Consider the following 21,016-nt stretch of genomic DNA (forward strand, 5'->3'; position numbering starts at 1 on the left):
TTCCTTTAAGCATATTTAATATTTGAACTCTCATTTTCTATTTTCCCAGACCCCAGAAAACAGAAAGTTTTTAGATGACCAATATTTTTGTTCCAGAAACATACAGCCTTATCAGCTAATTCATAAAAGAGCTATTTTACAAAGGTACATCTGGATAATTAGAACAATAAAGTCTTTTAGGCATTTCAAAATGTGATCAGTAAAAATACATGATTATTAATAAAGTTCTTTTAAAGATAGTTCCAGATTTTTTTAAAAGTAATTTCTGTTAAAGAGTACATGATTGTATGGTGAACAAGGAAAATAAAATGTTCTAGTAGGAAGAGGCTTATTAAAAATAACCAATAATGTGCACATTACAGTTACCATTTCTGCAGTACATCCACTTAGCCATTGGCACCTGGAAATGGCCGACAGGGCTTCCTTCTACGAGGTACGTTGTTTTTCTACCAATTTATTATCAAAACCATCAGTACCAGTGGGGAAGGCATAAGGAACGAGGCAAAAGAAACTCTTTTCTCGAAGAAGCAACAATTTTGCAGGTCGATGAAGAGGGGTGGAAGAGTCAGAAAGCAAAAAAACATGATTTCAAACAAAAATTGTAACAGGAAAGGGAAAAAACCAGCCAGCAGAAAGATGACAAGAAGGTCCTGCCAATTTTGTGTTCTGAGGTCCTCTGTGCACAACTCTCAACGGTGCCCTCTGTGACATGTACGGAAGGAGATGCTGACCAAAGCTCTAGCAGTTCAAAATAACATCACATACCACCTTAAGACAGTTTCCAGTTTGAAATATAGAAGCTCCATGTAATACCCCAAATTTACCAACAGCAAAAGAAAAAAAAAAAGTATGCAGGTAAAAGACACCTCACAGGAAGCCTTAATTATCTACCTTCTAAAAAGAAGAAAAAATTAGCTTTTCTCTTTTACTCTCACATTTGGTTCCCCCTCTCTCCTCCAAAAAACAAAAAATGTTGTAAAGAGCGGTTACAAGTTGTTTTGGGGGACAGGAAGCCAGAGAGCTAATGAAATGTACCTTCTCACAGTACAACAGAATAGTTAAGAGTTTGGATTCTAAAAGCCAAGATTAACTCGAGCAGTCCAAGTTAGCTGATTTTAAAGTATGCAAAATATATGGCTTCCAGGGCTGTAATCATGATTTTAAATTATAGCACGTTGGGGGCTTGCTGATTTGCCTTGATTAACTCTGTTCTCTGAAAAGGAAGGAGGCACTCCAAATGTAATTTGCCACTTAACAGCAAAGGAGTCATCAGGCCCATGGGAGAGAGCACAGAGTCACCACAGGTCACCTCCATGGCTAGAGCCCAGCCCGCCTGCTCTGGGAAGGTTGCCGTGTTCACCACCCTTGATTCTAGATTCGAGTCAGGTAACCCGGGAGAAATAAGCTTTGATGGTGGCCACTGTCACTCAAAGACAGTATGAATATCTAATTCCATCATCCTGAAAGGCAGATATGGTATCAAGTAAAATGGCTGTGATTATAATGGCCAAAAAAGTGGAAGGTGTGGGAGGCAATGCTGGGAAGGAGGAGGGGGGGAGGTAGGCTGGGAAGATAAAAAGAACACACTCAAAATTGCGGAATCTTTTCACACTCAGCCTTTGTTTTGGGGCTTCGTTTCAAAATCCAGATATGAATTTATTTGGAAGCACTAGAGCTATGGCCAAAGTATTTTTCCAGTTAGCCCTGTTCCGAGGAGAGGTTCAACTGCAGGAAGAGAAAAGGACAGGATACACTGGCTGAGCTAGAAGAGAAACCAAAACTTTGCTAACCTACAAAGCTTCTTATGAGTTCTGGAGAATCATGGGATTACCCTGTACTGTGTGAATGTAAGGTAAAAGTTCCATTTATAGTTACCTTTCTCCTGATTAAACGCCTGCTGATGTCACTGGTCACATGGCTGTGGGTGTGTCACCCTGTTAGTTGCGAGTGACGACCCCATCTGCAGCAGCACAAAGTAACCATTTGGCTTTCACTGGCTTCTCGTAAGAGATACAGAAAGTTCACGTCCTGAGCTTCACTTAATGAACTTCTGTTTCTAAAATTTTTAATCCCACTCAGATTTAATTTATACTTGGTCTATGACTCAAAATATAATTCTAATTTATACATGAGGTCTGACAGTCCAAATTGATCTACTTCAAAACAGGTCAGATTTGAAAAAGGGCAGGAGATAGGAATCTGGACTTGGATGAGCTTGTTAAGTCGCAGTGGTGTTTATAAGTAGGGAATCCTTACCACTTGCGATGAAGAGCAGGGGAAGAGTAAAATTACATCCCGATTACGCACAGAGTTCAGAGGGCACTACTGAAATGAGCAGTGGAGGTACTCTTGATGTAGTAACAGAACTTGAAGATTTGACCAATGATTTAGCCATAGTTGGCAAAAATACTCCGAAACATATATACCTGATGCACAAAGAAAACCACAGAAAGCCAGTATCATTGAAGGAGTTCTCGAGTTACGATTCTGACACGTTTACCCCCTGTAGGGGGCAGCCAAGAGGATAATTCATTCTCAAGCAGGCAGCTGGCAACCCCTTGCCCACAGTATCCAGTGTATGCTCTGGTCTGCAACTTTAAGGTCGGTCATGCACCAGTGTGGAAACAGCTCCGGCAGTGAAGTCAGAGGAAGTGCTTCTGGAGCTGGGCTGAGCGGCTCTGCCTTCTCCACCTCATCTCTCTCCACTCCACTCGCGGCTCTCCTCCGAACTCAGAGAGCCCTTTGGCACCATCAGTGCAAAATTAATATTAAGAGTCAAACCTCCAGGTACTAAAATTTTACTGGCCTTATATTCAGCAGTACCCGTGGCTAATGATAGCCATTGTTCAACTCAGTAGTGATTCCGTTAGACAGCCTTCCCAAACTCTTCTCCCCGCTCCCATCCCCCCCTTCCTCAGCACCCCCACCCCTGCCACCATCTGAAGCGTCTCTGCTTGTTTTCACTTCCTGCTCAATCTGCAGGGATCATTTTACCCAAGTGCCGAAGTCTAATGTATAATTATAAAAATGAAACAATACCAAGAATAGCAAATTTATAGCCAAGAAAATAAAATTTGCTTTCCTCTCCCTCCCAAATCCCTACCCTCAATAGAAAAGAAGACAAGAAGAAAACACACCCATTTTCAAGTGCCTGCTCTTTAGTACACTGAGGGTTTTCTGTTAATTGGGGGTTGATCCCAGCTACACAGAAGAGGGGCTCGCCTCACGTGGGAGGAAGCCCACCTAACTCTCTGCCCACGGCTCTAGTTCTCTGCACACAGGAGCTATGGGCATACTATGCCTTTGAGGTGACCCTCAAAGAAGATGCCTACTGGGCAGCAGAGGGCATGGAATACAGTTTAGTGGAAGCCAGATGCTCCTCGCTCCCCCCGCTTACGTCCCCCTCTCCTTCACCTCTCTACCCAACCTCCTTACACCTTATCCTGAACTCTCGGCTTCAGGAGCAACTGACCCTTGGGTGTACTAAATACAAAGGGCTAAAATTCTCACTACTCAAAACAAAACATGGCAAAATAAAAATTAAAATGTGCTTTCAAATACGGAATGAAGTCAAATAAATACATCTGATTTTCTTTTTTTCTTAAGTCTAAGTAAAATTTCATATCCTACACCCAAAGCTCTATACATTTGGTTTCTGTTGTGAATTAAACTCAATTTCCAATAGTGAGGAGAGCAGAGTGAGAGAGCAAATACTCCCTCACGGCCAGACTAGTGCAGCTGCCAGACTGTGAAGAACTAGTCCCGCTCTGGGCGCCGGGCATGTGGCTGCCCCGGGGGGGGTTCACAGGCAGACCCTCTGTCACACGCTCTTCTCCGCGCCCACGGTGGAGCCAGGATGGGTGATACAAGGCCGACGCTCACAACCCAACAACCTTCAGTCACCTCCAGGACACGCGGCTCTAACTTTTATCTGGGAAGAAGAAAGACATGTGGTGATCAAATTCAGAAGAACAAATTAACACTTAGAGAATACCGAGACTTGTGGTCTGGGGGCGCACGTAGGTATTTGTTTCTGGTATTTGGATCAGAGCAGCCTCATTCGAAGCAAGTAAGCAAATGGGTACCAACTGCGTCATGGAGCACAATTTGTGGTCGTGAGGAGACACGGCTCTCACCGTGGGGATGGACAGCAGAGCAGAGCCGGGCCCGAGGAGCCCCGAGCCCCCTCACAGCAGCATGGGCAGATCTCTAAGGAACCTGGGATGGACCAGGCTCACCACCGCCCTGCCATCTGCTTCTGCAGAGGTGAAGACAGATGGGGGCAGGGTGGGGGTGGGGGGGCAGTGCCTCTGACGAGAGGAAGAGCACAGTCAGCAAACAGCAGCCTCGGCCTGATAGATGATGTTTGGAGACAAGCGGTTTTTTAAAGACAAGAGAGAAATGGAATCTCAGAAGGTTTCCACTTTAAAGAATAACAAATCATTTCATTCGATGTACTGCTCTGGCAGAATGACTCTAGAGTCTGGAGTCCAAATTCTCACATACCTGAGTGCTTGTCTGTGAGGGCTGATCCAGCCAGCCTTTGGCAAAGAATGCTGTAACTTTCCTCCACCTTCTGTAAAATAAAACCCAGAGGTTTTTCATCTGAACATCCTTATCTTTCTTTACAAAAACAGGAAAGAAAGTTTTCGTATTATCGGTACACACCTCTAACCGTCCCCGTTACTGTCGCTAACGTTTTGTTAGCGGGGAAGAAGAGGAAACCTCATGCCTTTTACCTGGTTCTCCCTTGAGTGAATAACTTAAGACCTTCTCGTATAAAGGTGATCCCCAGGTCTACCCCACCCCTAGACTCATCCTGAAAATGGCCCCACAGGTGACATGAACGGTGGCAGAGCCAACCTGCCCACAATGGCCTTCGAGATATCTCATCAGCTCTGGGATGAAGGGAACACTTCCCTCCCACATGAGGTTAAAAGAAAAACTAAGAAAGGCCAGTTTTTCGCTAAAAGGCTAAGATCACTTTTAATGCTGTCCGTAAAGTCATGAAGGAACGTTTGGGCTCCAGCAGTTGTGCCTACTGATGACAAGCTTTAAGATTAAGTCCTTTTCTCAGAAATGACCACCTAAGGCAGTTTGAAATAGCGGCCCATACAGTGACAGCTTCCACTACCAACTCATAAAAGCCCATTCATGCCCAGGCTTCCAGATTATAGAGCCACTGGAGCTACTTTCTGTGTGTCAAAGCGTCTGGGAAGCTACCGACATCACCTACTGGTTTGCGGATCATTAGTAAGTGAAAGCACTTTCTAGCCTAGACTCCTAAAGACACAAACCCTGCCTGTCGGCTTGCTGTTCACATTTTCTCACGGAGGCTGGCCAGTCATCCCAGATATGTTTGGGCTTGAACCTAGAACCTGTCCCTCTCCAACCCCCCCACTCCCCCCCACTCCCGCCCACGGCCTATGGCACTACAACCTTTCTCCTGTTCCTGTGGTCTGCAACCAGATAAACAGTGCTGATCTCGGCTTTTTCTCCAGGTCTATTCATGGGTACTGGTCAAAGAGAACAGCAAATCCAGGACCTGAACAAGCCTACTGACGGACATCGGCATTTCAGTTGTACCGTACATCCTCTCTGTTAGATACGTTTCTCTACCCCTGCCACGAGGACACGGACAGCTGAGGTACCTTTAAGTGTTCGAGGTCAGACTCGATCTTACGAATGTACTCCATGATCTGGCTTTGGGAGTCTGCACAGAAGGGGGGACTCTGGGTGTCAAAACAGGAATCCTCCATAGCTCCCCAGCCCTGCTGGACCAGGAATTCCGGGGCGAACGGGGAGAGTGCCCCGTCAGAGCGGGCGTTCCGGGGAGAATGCTGCTGCTGGCCAGCAGAGTCCGTGGGGGGGGCGCCTGCGGTGGGTGCTGGGGGAAGCGAGGAAGCCACCTCCTCGTCTGTGGAGCTCTCCTGCACCGCGTCATAGCCGTCAAGGATCAAGTAGTTTCCTGTTGACAGAGACCGAGCAGCTGAATGAGCTCATGCCGCCATCCTCAAAAAACAGAGACAAGGTGATATGCTGACAACTTTCCAGGCTGTTAAAGATGGAGAAAAGCCATTATTTCCCCAATCCCCAAGGTCAGTTTTAAGTAAGTCAAGGTCTTCTCACTTCAGCTTGAAGCTAAACTTAGCGCACTTTCATGGCAATCTCCAAAAAGTTTTGTATTAATTAGTGTCTTAAAAGTCAAAAGCTGGAAACTACAAAGTCCCTCTACAGCGCTGCCATCGCTCCCCTATCTCATGGCGCACCATCTCCTCCCCCACCCTACATTCCGCCACCTCCAGACACTTGCTCCTGCCTGTGTGCCCTGCTCTCTGCTGGACCCCTCTGCTCCCCGACCCTGGTCACCGACTGCCCCATCAACCCCTCCTGCCTCTGACTTATTTTCCCTCCTAATTCTTCTTACTATCTGACATCTGTTTACTTAGTTACCGTTACTCTTTCCTCTCCTAGTACTTAAGCTTCACAAGAACAGTGGGTTTTTCTGGGTTATTCAGTGCCACATCTCCCAGCACCTAGGGCGGGTCTGGCATAGAGCAGATTCCATAATCATTTACTGCATGAAAGAATAAATGCTACGCACGCGCGCACACACACACACACACACACACACACACACACACAGGAGAATGCGTAGATACCCAAATAACATCCACCTCAACAGAGTACAGTTAATGACCATCGAAATCAACATTTAAATGTGAAAGAAACTTGCCTGAGATGCGCAAATTAACATCCTCCTCCTTCTTAACCGCTCCATCACCTTCTGATGGGTTATCATCGCTATGTGCTTCCCGGGCATCAAAAAAGTGCTCTCCACTCTCATCAAGACTCCCTTCTGGCTCTGCAGGAGGCATCTCTGGGGTCATAAGCATGTGGTCCGTTACTAAAATGTTACTGGCCTGGCTATCTTGGAACGCCAGTACCACTGAATCCCGTGGAGCAGAAGATTCAGTTGAAGTCCGTGGACTGTAACAAGTGGAAAGGTCACCACTTTCAGTTCTAAAGGGCGTCTGTCCTTCACCGGGAGGACAGGCCTTACTATTTTCAGAGTTCTGGGTCCCACCGTTGCTCTGCGCCCCTGAAGACGCAGTCCTGGATCTCGGGAAATGTGGCCAGTCTTCCTGAGTGCTCTTTGCAGCCAGGCCCAGCTGCTGGACAAGCAACTGCTTCAGCAAGCCCACTGAAAGATTCAGGAGGGAAGAAACACACGCACGCATTCACAACAGCAGCCTCACACTGCCAGAATTAATGCAGCTTGCGAAACTACCAATTATTTCTAAAAGTAAGTATCTCTTTAGTAATGTAGAGTCAAAATACTGATTTCATACAATGTTTTTGTTTTGCATTGAAAAATGAAATAAAGCATCATTGAGAGAAGATTTAATATCAGACAAGACTTGAAAAGATGTAAGTAAGCCCTCTGAATGGCGAGATACTCCTGTTGAGAACAGCTAAATAACTAATACCATGTTTCTGTTTATTTTTCCTTCCATGTAACCTGAATAATACCCCAAAAGTACTGTTGAAAAAGAGATTAAAAAGCTACATTATGCTAGAAAAGAAGCCTTGAAAGTTTTGCTGTTTCCAGAAGCCAACACTATATACACAGGTGATACTTTTTCTAATTTTATTAGACACACAGAACATTTATTTTATCATTTTATAATAACCCAAAGACTCTCCTTACGTGGTGAAGAAAATAAAGCTGCTTTGTAACAAAATTTAATTTCAATGATGTGGTAGCATGTATTGTTTCAAAGGATAAGAAAATATTTATTAGTTTTTTTAAAAATGACCTTACTAGTGGGACAGTGTTAGTCATTCTGACTGTTAATTCAGGAGAATCTAGAATGAATTAGATTTTTAAAGAGTTTGACCAATTCCCTACTTTTCACTCTGGCTTAATTTCTATCTTCTGTTTCTTTAGGCAAACTGTCTCCACACCGGTCTGAGTCTTTGGCCCTCTGTTCTGCTCTACCTTCATTTCCCGAGAGATACCATGAATTCCTATGGCTCTGACACTCAAATCCATCTCTTTCCCTAACTTCTCTCCAAAGCTCCAAGCTTAAAACTCCCAACTTCCTGCTCATTACTTCCTCTTATATAGATTGCCAGTTTTAAATACTACATGTCAATGAGAAAGAATGAAATCTGGCCATTTGTAGCAATGTGGATGGAACTTGAGGGTGTTGTGCTGAGCGAAATAAGTCAGGCAGAGACGGACAGATATCATATGTTTGCACATATAGGAGGATTAAGAGGAACTTAACGAGGACCATGGGGGAGAAGGGGAAAAATAGTTGGGGAGAGGGAGGGAGGCAAACCATGAGAGACTCTTGAATGCTGAGAACAAACTGAGGGCTGATAGGGGTGGAGGAGAGGGGAAGGGGGTTGATGGGCATGGAGGAAGGCACTTGTGGGGATGAGCACATAATCTCTGGTAATAAAAAAAGGAAACACTGGAGTACCTGGGTGGCTCAGTGGGTTGAGCATCTGACTCTTGATTTCGACTCAGGTCATGATCCCTGGGTTGTGGGATCGAGCCCTGTGATCGAGCCCATGCTTAGCACAGAGTCTGTTTAGGATTTTCTCTCCCTCCCTCCCTCTCTCTCTCTCTGCTCCTCTCCCCAACTCATGTATGCCAGTTTAAAAAAAAAAGTGTGACAGTGGGCAGTGGTGGTCCTTTCTGACTTTTATTTCTGGCAAGAATACTAAAATTATCTAAATATTTCCTTTTCTTTGCCCTTCCACCAAACAAATCAATCGTTTTAAGTATGTTTTGACTCCTCGCTTTTATTCCTCTGAAACGATTCTAGTCCAAACCCTCTAAGCCTCAAGCCCGGACTCCTACAGAAGCTTCACAGCAGCCTCACCCTCCTGGCCTCTTCCCTTCCCCCCTCCACCACTCTCAGCCACATTCTCCTGTTCTCATCAGCCGTGCCCTAGCTTAAACCCTTCAAATGATTCTCTGCAGCTCGGGCAGCCCTTCTCTGCCTTTCCCCGCCTCCAGTACCCTTGGGAGACGTGATAGGCTCCCATCTGTAAATGATTCTCAGCCAGGCTGGAGGTGGGGGGTAGCTAACAGAGTGGCAAGGGCCACCCGTCTTGTGGATATGTGCTCTGTGCGTGTGTGTGAGAGAGAGAGAGAGAGGCTGGGCCAGGGTGGAGAATACTGTAGTCTCCACAAGAAAATTAGAAGCATATCTGTAGTTTGAAAAAAGCCCCAAAGCACTGCGCTGTGCCACCTTTAAAACTCGGAGGATTCAATTTGGTATTCAAGGTCCACAACAGCTGGCCTCAGCGGCCCATCTTCCACCTTTCCCACCTCATCTCCCGCGCCTCCTATAGCTCACATGGTCTACTTGCTGCTCTCTAAACACGCTCAAGAGTTTTCTGCCTCTGCTGCTTCTGGCCCTAAGACTATTCTCATCTGCATGTTTTCTACATGCCTATCTGAATCCTACCCATTCTTCAAAGTGATAATCACCTCTCTTGTTTCCTGATGCATCTCTCTCTGGTCACCGCCACCAGATCAACTGTGACAACCTGTATCAGTTACTTTAAAAGGTGGGAGGTTTTCTCTCATCTTCCCAACTAGATAGTAAAATTCTTTATGGGAAAAGTCAGGGTTTAAACATCTTTGGATTCTCCCTAAATGGCTACATGGTACGCGACACAACTCTGGGACTTCACAAACATCTGTGTTAACTTACGAACAGAACTTACGATTCCTTAGTGCGTCCAGTGCCCACCGTTCTTCCGAGGCAGGAAAGTGCGGCTCTGGGACTGGGGCCTGATAACTTGCTCCAGCTTCATGCAGGGTCCCATCTGTGTGCTGCTCCTTAGCAAACTGTCCCTCAGCCACAAACAGGTCATCTACCTCGGGCTTCCCAGAGGCACCCAGTGAATGAGACTGAGGTTTTGACGATATTAAGGGAGACTCCAATCCCAAATCTCTGTCTGTTCGATGGGACAGAAAAAGTAGAATAGATCTTAAATACAACTTTTAACTTTCAACGTGAAGCATCCAGGAAATACTTGAAAAAATAACCCCATGAGTACAGAGATCATCTGCTGTTAAGTAAAAGACACGGCACTTAGAGCAGCGTTAAAATGGCATGCAACAGGCTCGTAAGTGAAGTTTGTTAAAAGAAATAGCTTATGTGAGGATCTGCATAAGCCAAAAGACGTAAAGTTCTTGCATTTTAATAAGGAATGTATAGACTGCACTCTTGCAGGTAACCCTGACTGCTCAGTTTACCTGGACTCTGCAGGCCAGGGACTGAAATGCTATGATGCTCTACTTTTAATTTCGGAGGCTCCTCCTCATCATTGTCTCCTCTGTGGAAGAAAGAAAGCGATCTTTCAGCTTCGTGAGGTGCCTAAACATCGCTGTGACACAATGTAAGAATTATCTGTTCCTTTCCTGACCAGAACCAGTCCTCCTACAACGCAAATGCACACTCACTCGCATGGTGGTGACTGAGGCAGCGGGATAGGCTTCACCGATTGTTCCTTCACTGAGGCAGCCATCCGGCAGATAAGGTCCTGCCAGCTGCAGAAGTTGGAAAAGGTTCCAAAATCCAAAAGCGAAAGCAAAAACAAATGCCCTTTAAACACATTCAGAAAGAAGTAACAACAAAAACAAACAAAACAGAAACCAAACCAAGCCAATCCAACAAAAAACCCTACTTCTGCCAGAAAGTATCTTTATATTGGCAACATGACTATAAAAAAATGCTGTACCTTAAAGAAAAACCCAAGAAACAACATTATGCATACACTGCCCATTAAGAAACTTCAGTTGACACTTGGGAGAACTTTTCTTTAGAAAAAATACTTTCCAAAGAATAGAGTCAAAATAAGAGACATCAATCTAAAAAGGAACAGGTTCTTAGAAAAACATCTCTAAAAGAATATACAGGAAGAGCTTATTTCCATATAGCTTTTGGTTTTCAAAGTACTATTACAAAAATGAAGCTAAGTGTATAGAATATTACATTCAGGGCAATACAAACTATTAGAGTAAGTAGCGATTTCTAATACGTACACAGTCTTTTCCGAAACTGTCTGTGCCACCAGTTCATAAATTTGGGCTCCATTGTCCGACATGGAGATGACAAACAAAGCTTTGTTATCTGGAAGAGAGAAGACAAAAACTACTCTAACAACATGAATGTGACCTACAGGGGTCATGAAGGGTGCTTCTAGTGTCCGGATTTATTTTGAATGTTAATGTAGGTAAAGGTTAATGTGTTCACTTCCTAAGCATGCTCACCTTGTAAAAAATCATCAAGCTGTACACTTAAAATTTTGTGCAACTCACCGTATGTTATACTGTATATATTATACTTCAATAAGACAAAGATTATAAAAACCCTCACTGACTCCGCAGTACCTATTAGAAGCAAGAGGTGTCAATATATCTAAATTACTGACTTTTTTGCATTTATTTCGAATTGCCCTTTTGCTATTCAGCTAGATGTTGGAGAAAAGAGGTCACCAATTTATCTTGCCACCGTGGAACTAACAAGTTCTAAAAGGGATCTCACTGTTGGTACAGTTAACGTATAACTTGCTGACTTAACCTGATTTCAAATAACCCAAACTAAACCCATCTCTTCATTTTTGTTTGTTTGCATTTTTTTCACAAATCAAAAAATACACCACTCTCATGAAAGCCTTTTCACTGCGGTTACTCTCACTTCACCATCTTCACGGGTGTCTATCGATCATCGGAACAAGGACTAAAGATCAAAGCGGCCTGCAGGAAATGACCCAGGGGCTCTAGGCTCCCAAACAAACTGGGGGGACAGACTTGGCTTTCTACCCAGCAAAGAAATGTCACTTCATTTTCTAAGAATATAAAAATACAAAACTCTCTGCCAGTTGGGCTACTTCCACAATAACGAATCTCTTACTTTACAATGAACCTGAAGCTTACTGTCACTCTGCAGACATTCTTACCTGTTGCCACTTGTCGAACCAACACTGTATTCAACTTAATGACAGGGCTAAATGTGTGTTTGCTGTCAGCCGTAGAGGCCAGAATCTTACTGTGGCATCTTAACACCAGTCTGTCATCCTGTTTTTGTAACAATACAAGAATGTCTTCCAGCAGCAATGTGTACAGATCTGGAAACAAAAACATAGAGAAGGTGGTTTATAAACTTTTTAACAATTTGACACAGAACGTTTATTTCTGTTAAATCTAATGCATCCTAATACATGTTAAAAGTTAACTTGCTATTGCCCTTTTCAGTTTCATTTTTAGGGACACCTGAGTGGCTCAGTTGGTTAAGCGTCTGACTCTTGATTTCGGCTCAGGCCACGGTCTCACGGTTTCATGAGTTCTAGGGCCCCACATCTCACTCTACGCTAATGGCCCAGAGCCTGCTTCAGGTTCTCCCTCTTTCTCTGCCTCTCCCCCACTCGTACCCTGTCCCTCTCAAGATAAACTTTAAAAATGTGTAATAATTCCTTTTTATATTGTATTGACACTGACTTATCTGTGACTGGTGAGAAAACAAACAAACAAACCATGGGTGTCTCACCACAGACAGTTTGAAATGTAGTGGTTTACTCATTAGAGTACCAGAATGACGGAGACAAGACAGAATCATGACAAACTTCTACTTCACGCCACATGAATATTTAATGCACTGCACATATAACAAAACAGCATAAGCAGATCTGCAAAAATACAAGAGCAACACAGCTCACTGCTGCAGCTGAAAACTCTGAACAGTCGTCTCTTCCCTCGGGCATGAGAAAACTTCACTATTCTCTTCTTCCCTCCACTCTCCCCCAGACTGACAGACATCACACCTACCGATAGTTTTATCCCGATTCACCTTCCAGACCAGGGGCCCTTCATGAATCATCTTCCTTTTTGTTAAATCCAAATTCTGCCAAAATAAAGACAATTATACACAAATTATTTCCAAACACAGGGAGAAAATATTCCATACAGCCTCTTTTCCAGAAATTCTTCATATAAAAGATACCATTTACCTTCACTATCATTATCGAGATCAACTACCCACCACAGAATAAAGATCACGTTAAAGTAAGCTGCACACAATTTCCCAAAAAGGATGAAGCATCTTGCAGGAAAACATTTAGGAGTGCTGTCTTCTAAATCTCACACTAAACACACGACAGCAGCTTAGGAAAATGAAGTTGCAGACATTCAGCACTGGATTCGCAGCCCATCCCCTCATTTTTCTATGAATAACTAGATAAAGGGGGTGCCTAGCTTATCTGCAGGAGACCTGTGAGGGCTAGGTGCTAGTTCCAAACCAAGTTAAGGAAGAAGGGTACTCATAAGAGAGTCGAGGCAGTGATCAGCTTTGCTCTAAATATTAATAATTTAGTAAGAGAATCATCTTTTAGTCTATGCATCCCTAGAAAAATCGCACTGTCTGGAAGTGAAGGGGTTAAGCATACTAAGCCTGCTTTTTGATAAGCTGTTATATAGGACATAAAAGTCTAATTAACCAGCCACCAAAATAAATCTGCCAAAATAACCACCAAGTAAAACAGTCTAAGAAAGATTAAAAATCCTAAGCAGTTACTTAACACAAAAGCCCATGTAACAGAAATGGCGATTACTAAATATTTTACTATCATTCCTATAATGGTTTCGACATTTATGCTTTGGAAGAGCTTCATGAAAAAATTATGAAGTTTTACTCAATAATCTAGAAAGCTCCCAGAGTAAACAGCACTACTCTCATTCAAACTGTAAGAACACAATAAAATTAAATTACTAATGTTCCCTTAGTCTCCCGCAAATTCCTGTTACAGAAAGTAAGTTTTACACAAAATATCCCTCTAATGAAAGACTAATCTTCACGCAGACCAGATGCTGCAGACGAAGAACAGAATCATGAATACAGACAATCTGTGATACAAGATCTCCTTCAGGTGATGGATGTTCCCACAGAGATGTTAATTACCTGCCAGGTCTTTAGTAAACTGTATTTCACTTTTTAAATTATGATTAGACAATCTCTCACCCTGAGCTCTTCCACATTTGGGTACTCTGACAACTTCAGATTGGAGGTATCGAGGCGACGCTGATAGTCTTCTAAGCGCTGAAAATTAAGACAAGATGGAGCCAAGGTTACTGCGTTGGATATCAATGACCTCCCCCTTCCTAAACCAAATGGACATTTTTTTTTTACCTGCATTTTACAGAGCTCTCTGCGACACTAGACATAACTGACAGCTTACTCTTTCTTAAAACACCCCTTTCCACTAGCTTTGAAGACATCACAACTTCCTAGCTTTCCTCTTCCCTCTTTGGCTGTTCTTGTTCAATCTGCTTTTCAAGCTCACTGACCTCTAAGTAGCTTATGGTTATCTTCCGAATATGTAAATCACGTACAAGGTACAAAATCCAAAAAGTAATTAAAAGGCACACAATGAAAAACGAAGTCTCCCTCCACTCCTGTCCCGTTGCCTTCTCAATCCGAATACCCACTCTTGGATAGCCTGTCAGGAAACCTCTAAGCAACATACGCCTACGTGAGTATGTTTCTCTCTGTGCAGGCTGTGTGTATGCATATCCTTTCTAAAGATACGGTAGTGTAATATATTAATATACGAATTACTCACATGGCAACATTCACATACGTGTGTGTGTGTGTGTGTGTGTGTGTGTGTGTGTGTATCACTCATCACTGCATCTTGGAGAAGGCTCCACATTAGCACAGACAGAAATCATTTCCAGATGCCTGTGTGGTATTAAGTTCTATGAATGTACTGTAGTTTACTTAAGTATGCTGTACCGATGAACATGTAAGTTACTTCCAATCATCTCCTATAACAAACAATATTGTGATATAATGGCCTTAAAATATGTATTTTTATACACATGTGTAGATATATCTGTAAGATAAATTTCTAAAGGAACAACTGTTAGGTAAAAGCATATGTGCATTCTCCCCCAAGATTACAAAAATGTCCAAGTGAACAGAAAAGTTTGAATGTGTATAGTAAGCACCAGTATACTCACCACTTAATCCCACAGTTAATATTTGCTGTACTTGTTTTCTCAGTCAATGAATGAATAGAAGTCAATCCTCTAGCTATCCATCAGTGCACCACGCATTTTGAATGTATTTCAAAACAACTAACAGATGTAAGCCCACTTTACCTTTAAACATTTTAGTGTGCATATCATGAATAAGCGTTAACTTTTTAACATTATTTAAGTTTATTTATTTATTTTGAGAAAGAGAGAGAGACCCTAAGCAGGGAAGGAGAGGGGGAGAGAGAGAATCCCAAGCAAGTTCCATGCTGTCAGCACAGTGCAGGGCTCAATGCCACCACGAGATCCTGACCTGAGCCAACATCAAGAGTTGGCCACTCAACCGACTGAGCCACCCAGGCGCCCCTATGGTTACTTTTTTAAAGTAAAATGTACATGCAGTGAGACGCACACACTTTACACATATGTTTCCACAAAGTTTTACACATGTATGCACTCGTGCAATCAAACTGCTATACAAAATCCTGCCATCGCCTCAGGAGGCTCCCTCATACTTGTTCCGAGTTAGCTTGTGGCCCCACATCCCCAGTAACAACCACTCTTCTGACCTTTCCCACCACAGATGAGCTGAGCCTGTTCTAGAAGTTCACATAAATAAAACTGTATATATGTGCTCTTATCTGCTCTCTTTCCCTCAGCATCGTGCTGGTGAGGTTCATCCATGTTGTACAAGCATGTTCCTTCCTTTTTACTGCGGGTATTTATTATTCTAGTTTATGACTACTCCACATTTGGTTTATGCTATAAACATTCCAGTACCAATCTGTGGGCACATATCTTCATTTCTCCTGGGTAAATCACTAGGAACAAAACTGCTGGGTCAAAGAGTAGATATAGGAATATATGCTGTTAATTTAAGTACATACTGCCAAACTGCCCTCTGGGGTTTTATCCTTTCATACTCCAAACACCACATTTGAGACTTCCTGTTTTCCAAAGGCCTCACCAACAGAGCCATCATAATTCAGTTCCTAAGAAATTATACCCAGGTCCATGGATTCAATTAAGCTCTCTACGCTCACCATCTTACGGTTTCATCTTCAGCGCAGTCCTCTTAGGGGCAGATCCCTACAGCCAACTGCATACTGTACAGCTTCACCTCATATCCCAAACTGAACTCTTCATCCTCCCTCCAAATCTGGCGCTTCTTCACTCATCTTGTCCCCGCAAATGTGCAAACCAGAGACCTGGAATTTATTCCTATCATCATATCTCCCTTCAGTCCTTCTCTAGATCAGTCACCAAATCCTATTAGTTTCACTTTCTATTTTTCCAATTCTTGTACCTCTCAAACCACCACCACCTGCCCTGACCTGCTGCCACAGACTGAGCTCCTTCATCCTCCCTGCCTCCTGCATCCCTCCCTGCCCCTCCAGCCCATCCGCCACAGACTAGCACGAATGATACTTGCAAAGTGAAAAATCTGAACATGCCACTCTCCTTATTAAATGTCTATACCTCATACTCTCAAAATCAGAATCTTTAACGTTGTATACAGGGCCCTGTATGACTTGGCCCTGGCCTACTGTACCTCCTTTCATTACCACTCTGACTTCATTTATCCACACGAAACTTCCAGTTCCTCAGTCAGACTGTGCTTCCTTTTTACCCCAGGACTTTTGTACATGCTATTCCCTCTACTTCTAAGGTTGCCCCCCTTCCATATTCTTTTGGTTTATTTCCACTCATTCTTCAGAGCTTGGCTTAAATGTCAACTCCTCAAGGAAACTTTCTCTGATGGCTACCAGCCAACACGCTCAGGCTCCCCCTGAACCCCAGCACTGGGTATACACTCCCGGCACTCCAAATTCTCCTTCAGAGAAGCTATCACAACTTACAAAAATACTTGTACCATAATCTGCTCAGTACCTTCCTCTCTGGCCAGAAACTGTGGGCGCTCACCGTACTCATTTACTTAAGCACTCTAGACCCTACACTCTGCACACACTCAGCATACAGGCGCTCTAGAAATGCTTGCCGAATGAACAGATACATGAAAGAGCAAACAACTAGAGATGCTCAAAAGAGCCAAATACAAAGCTGATGTTCCACCACAGACAGACCTAGACCCACCTACTACATGAACAGCCAACGAATGCTCTACCTGTCAATTAGGTCATGATAATTCCAATTATTATTTCACAGATTCCAGGTAACACTAATTTAATACTCTCCCTATGTCATCCTGTATCTTCTTGTTTTCCCTTTCTTACCTGCTTGTTTTCTGCCTCCTTGACAGCCTGATTTACATAATTTAGAATCTGACGACAGTGATCTGCAGCTTTCTTCACCTTCTCCCTTTCCATTGGCCATTCTAGGGATGGAAGAAAAATCCAAAATGTAAAATAATGGAAATAAGAAAAGAACATAAATTATATATCTAAATATATGAAGACCTTGAATATTTTTATATCAGGCTAAAATCTACAGCAGAATCTCAATTCAGACAGTCTTCGGGCAGGTGAGATGTGTTACAACAAATTAAAGCAGCTATGCTTTGCATCAAGTGTCAGCCCCACCATGCTACTTACTCCAGGGAGTGGGTTTCATTCGCCCTGTAAGCTATACAAGTGGGACCCCTTCTCCCCATAAAATCTCCCCCACGTGCACAGCCTACGTGATTCTGTCCAGTGGACCTGTTCAGCACTAACTGTTTAATGATAACATAACACAATTCAAAATAACTGCAGAAGGAGTTTCTCTGAATTTGAGAATATATTTAAGGAAAGAAAACAGATTACAACATTTTATCATTAAAAGAAGATAAAAGTCACCCAAATGTATTGAGATTACACTGAGGCTTACACTGTAAAGAATAACAAAACCAGAGTATTTAAGATTAACAATCCTCTGAACGACAGCCCACCCTTGAAACAGGTGTGTTGAAGCATAAAAATTAACATGAATATTTCCAAATTTTCAGGTACAAGAAACAGGAGTTTCCATAAAACTATTAATGAGAACTGGGGCGCCTGGGTGGCTAAGCGTCTGACTTCAGCTCACATCATGATCTCACGGATCGTGGGTTCAAATCCCGCACTGGGCTCTGTGCTGACAGCTAGCTCAGAGCCCGGAGCCTGTTTCAGATTCTGTGTCTCCTTCTCTCTCTGACCCTCCCCTCCTCACGCTATCTCTCGGTCTCTGTCTCTCTCTCAGAAATAAATAAAACGTTAAAAAAAAAAAAAAAAACTATTGACAGAAACTAAGTGTAAGAGCCTAAAGCTCAACTCAGAGACTTGGACTGACCTCCTGTTTCTAAACAGGAGAGCGGGGGTCATAGCGCACCAGTGGGGCTTCACCCAAGTACATGTTAGATGCACAGCATTTCTTTGCCCAGGATACGCATCTTAAAAGCAAACAGGACATATGCCAGAGGAGGGGCTGGTGCACCCTATCTGTAAAGTGCCAGATCTACATCTTGTCTGTAAAGTGCCAGATGATAAGTAAGTATTTAACACTCTGAGGGCTAAGTGGCCTTTGTCACAACTACTCAATTCTGCTGTCTGGTGAAAAGTAGTCAAAGACAATTTGTCAACAAGTGAGCATGAGTATGTTCCATTAAAACTTTTTTACAAAATAGGTGATGAGCCAGATTTGGCCCACGATCCATAGTTTGCCAAACGCTGTGTTAAGGGCTCCTAACGGAGCACATGAAATCAAAGGGCCTGAAGAAGACTAGATTGAATCTTGCTAGAAAATGTTGCCATACTCTTTGGAAATCAAACCCTTGGACACCAGCCCTCTGCGAGAGATTATTTAGCAGGACACGGGTTGTTTTGTTGTGTTAAGCTTTTTAATTTCAGTGAGAATGCTGTACCTGTGTATTTGGCAATATTATCTAACAGAAGAGGGTACTTAGTAAGCCTCTGCATTTGGGTAGGAATGATATCCTTCAGCTGCAGACGACGACACAGCGGATTGCTCTCAGCATCCTAAAATTAAAGTAAAATCAGTGAATTTGTGATTTTTACTCTTAATAGTTACCTAACACATACCATATATTCATCATCTATGTGTCTACAACAGTACAGTTCTGGTTATTAAACCAAGACTTAAAACATGGCAAAGTATAACATGGTCACACTGTACTTCCGCTTTCTCCTTTACTGATGTAATGGGGGAGGGGAGTCTTTATCACTAAGCTGATAACTTCTTACTTATCTATTTCAGCAAAAATTGAGAACATCCATAATCAATTCTAAGAACTGCTTGCCTGTGATAAAAGTTTTATCTTTACATATCAGACAATCTAGCTACATTTTCCTATGACTGGCATTCCTACCAAAATTCAATTGGCTGACTTGGTATTTGCCATTCCAAAGTAGGCACAGTGGATCATCGGTCTGGACATATATCAGCTCATCTCTAACAGGGGGTCTGCAAAGTTGTCAGTAAAGTGCCAGATGATAAATGCTTTAGGCTTTGCATGCCATCCAGTCTCTGTCATGACTAGTCAACTCTGCTGTTTTAGCACAAAAGCAGTCACAGATAGCACGTGAATGAATGAGCAAGGCTCTGTGTAGTAAAGAGCTCTGAGATGCCCTTCTAGATTCCCCCTTTCTCGTGTACACGCCTGTATAATCACCTCCCCTTGAGGGTGGACAGAACTTGTGAATGTGATAAGATATCACTCACATGACTGGGTTACTACCTAGCTTTGTATCGATCAAAAAGGAGAGTGATTCTTAAGTGACTCCTAAGGCAAGTCTGACTTAATCAGAGGAGTCCTTAGAAGAAAGCTGTCAGAGAGACACAAGACTTGTTTCCTTGTGTCTTTCCAACCTACAAGAAAGGAAACCCCTCACTGGGTGTTATACGGAAACCAACTTGACGATAAGCTATTTGTAAAAAAGAAATTTTTTTGAGCAGCTTCTAGCTGCCAGCGACGAGAAGACAGGTCTCAGTTATACATTTACAAGGAAATGGATTCTGTGAACAACCAGGGAGCTTAGAAGAGGACCCCAAGTCTCAGATGAGACCCCCAGCTCCAGGTGACGCCCTCATTTCAGCCTGGTGAAAGCATGAAGAGAGGACCCAGCTAAATGACGCCTGTATTCCTAAACCACAACTGTGATAATACATTTGCATTAAGTTGCTACGTTTGTGGTAATCTGCTGTAAAAATCTACGATGCTGTGTTCCAATAAAACCCCATAAAAACAGGCAAGAGGCTGGATACGGCCCGTGGCCCACCGTTCACTGGCCCTTGAAACATACCAATATATACACCTCGCTATGCAGGACTGCGGTCACACTCTTCCTGGGCTGTTAGGAGCCCATTCTCATGCTGTGGCCGTGTTATTTCACCAGCATGCATGGGACATTCCCTGAACACGTCTCCATGGCAACGTGGACTTCTCTGTCAAGTATTTTAACCCTGACGTCTCTTCATTATTACTTACCATTTCAATATCACCTTTATACTCTCCAATAATTTAAGAGACCATGTATGGCTTACAAAAATGTTAACATAATCCTTGTAAAAATCTTGGTCTTAGAATTCCCCCAGTTTATTCCATATTCAATTTTTAAAAATTGCATTATTTTTTTCCTTACATGACTCACTCAACTCACTTGCACAAAAGTCTGAAATCGGGAATCCTTTTTCTGACGAGACTTGATCATTTCCAGGGCGAAAGGTTGGTTACTGCAAAAGGTGGCAGCAGCCTGTTTCAACTTCTCCTCCCCTGGTCCGCTGAACTGTGCCAGGAACGTGAAGAACACAACAGAGAATGGCTTACGGAGCTCATCTTGGGGCAGGCAAAATGAGACACAACCACAACCCTTTGGACATCCCACTAAGTGCCCTCTAGTGACAAGAAGCGGAAATCTACACATGTCTGAGCGCTATCTGTGTTTGTCCGCTAAAAAGGTCCGACCCGGACATGTTCCGACCTTTTCTGATCACACTGCAATGTTTCCTTGCTCACGGGCC

The 21,016-nt window shown here is 43.2% G+C and overlaps 1 protein-coding gene across 5 annotated transcripts in view; it reads right to left on the minus strand.

Moving 5' to 3' along the window:
• ARHGEF12 (Rho guanine nucleotide exchange factor 12) overlaps positions 1-21,016 on the minus strand; it is a 146,846-nt gene continuing 125,830 nt past the window's right edge. For all 5 annotated transcript variants that reach the window (XM_077776748.1, XM_077776751.1, XM_077776740.1 and 2 more), the window contains 14 exons: positions 20,656-20,781; positions 18,900-19,014; positions 17,296-17,396; positions 14,046-14,123; positions 12,857-12,932; positions 11,992-12,159; positions 11,075-11,162; positions 10,493-10,579; positions 10,286-10,365; positions 9,751-9,984; positions 6,737-7,204; positions 5,652-5,968; positions 4,507-4,576; positions 1-3,931 (listed from right to left, as the gene is read on the minus strand). In XM_077776748.1, coding sequence (XP_077632874.1) covers positions 3,921-3,931; positions 4,507-4,576; positions 5,652-5,968; positions 6,737-7,204; positions 9,751-9,984; positions 10,286-10,365; positions 10,493-10,579; positions 11,075-11,162; positions 11,992-12,159; positions 12,857-12,932; positions 14,046-14,123; positions 17,296-17,396; positions 18,900-19,014; positions 20,656-20,781 — 2,019 coding nt within the window. In that variant the 3' untranslated portion in view covers positions 1-3,920. The remainder of the gene's footprint in view (positions 3,932-4,506; positions 4,577-5,651; positions 5,969-6,736; positions 7,205-9,750; positions 9,985-10,285; positions 10,366-10,492; positions 10,580-11,074; positions 11,163-11,991; positions 12,160-12,856; positions 12,933-14,045; positions 14,124-17,295; positions 17,397-18,899; positions 19,015-20,655; positions 20,782-21,016) is intronic.

This window comes from Crocuta crocuta, unplaced genomic scaffold (genome assembly GCF_008692635.1).
Source record: "Crocuta crocuta isolate KB4526 unplaced genomic scaffold, BGI_CrCroc_1.0 scaffold271, whole genome shotgun sequence".
Classification (NCBI taxonomy): Eukaryota; Metazoa; Chordata; class Mammalia; order Carnivora; family Hyaenidae; genus Crocuta; species Crocuta crocuta.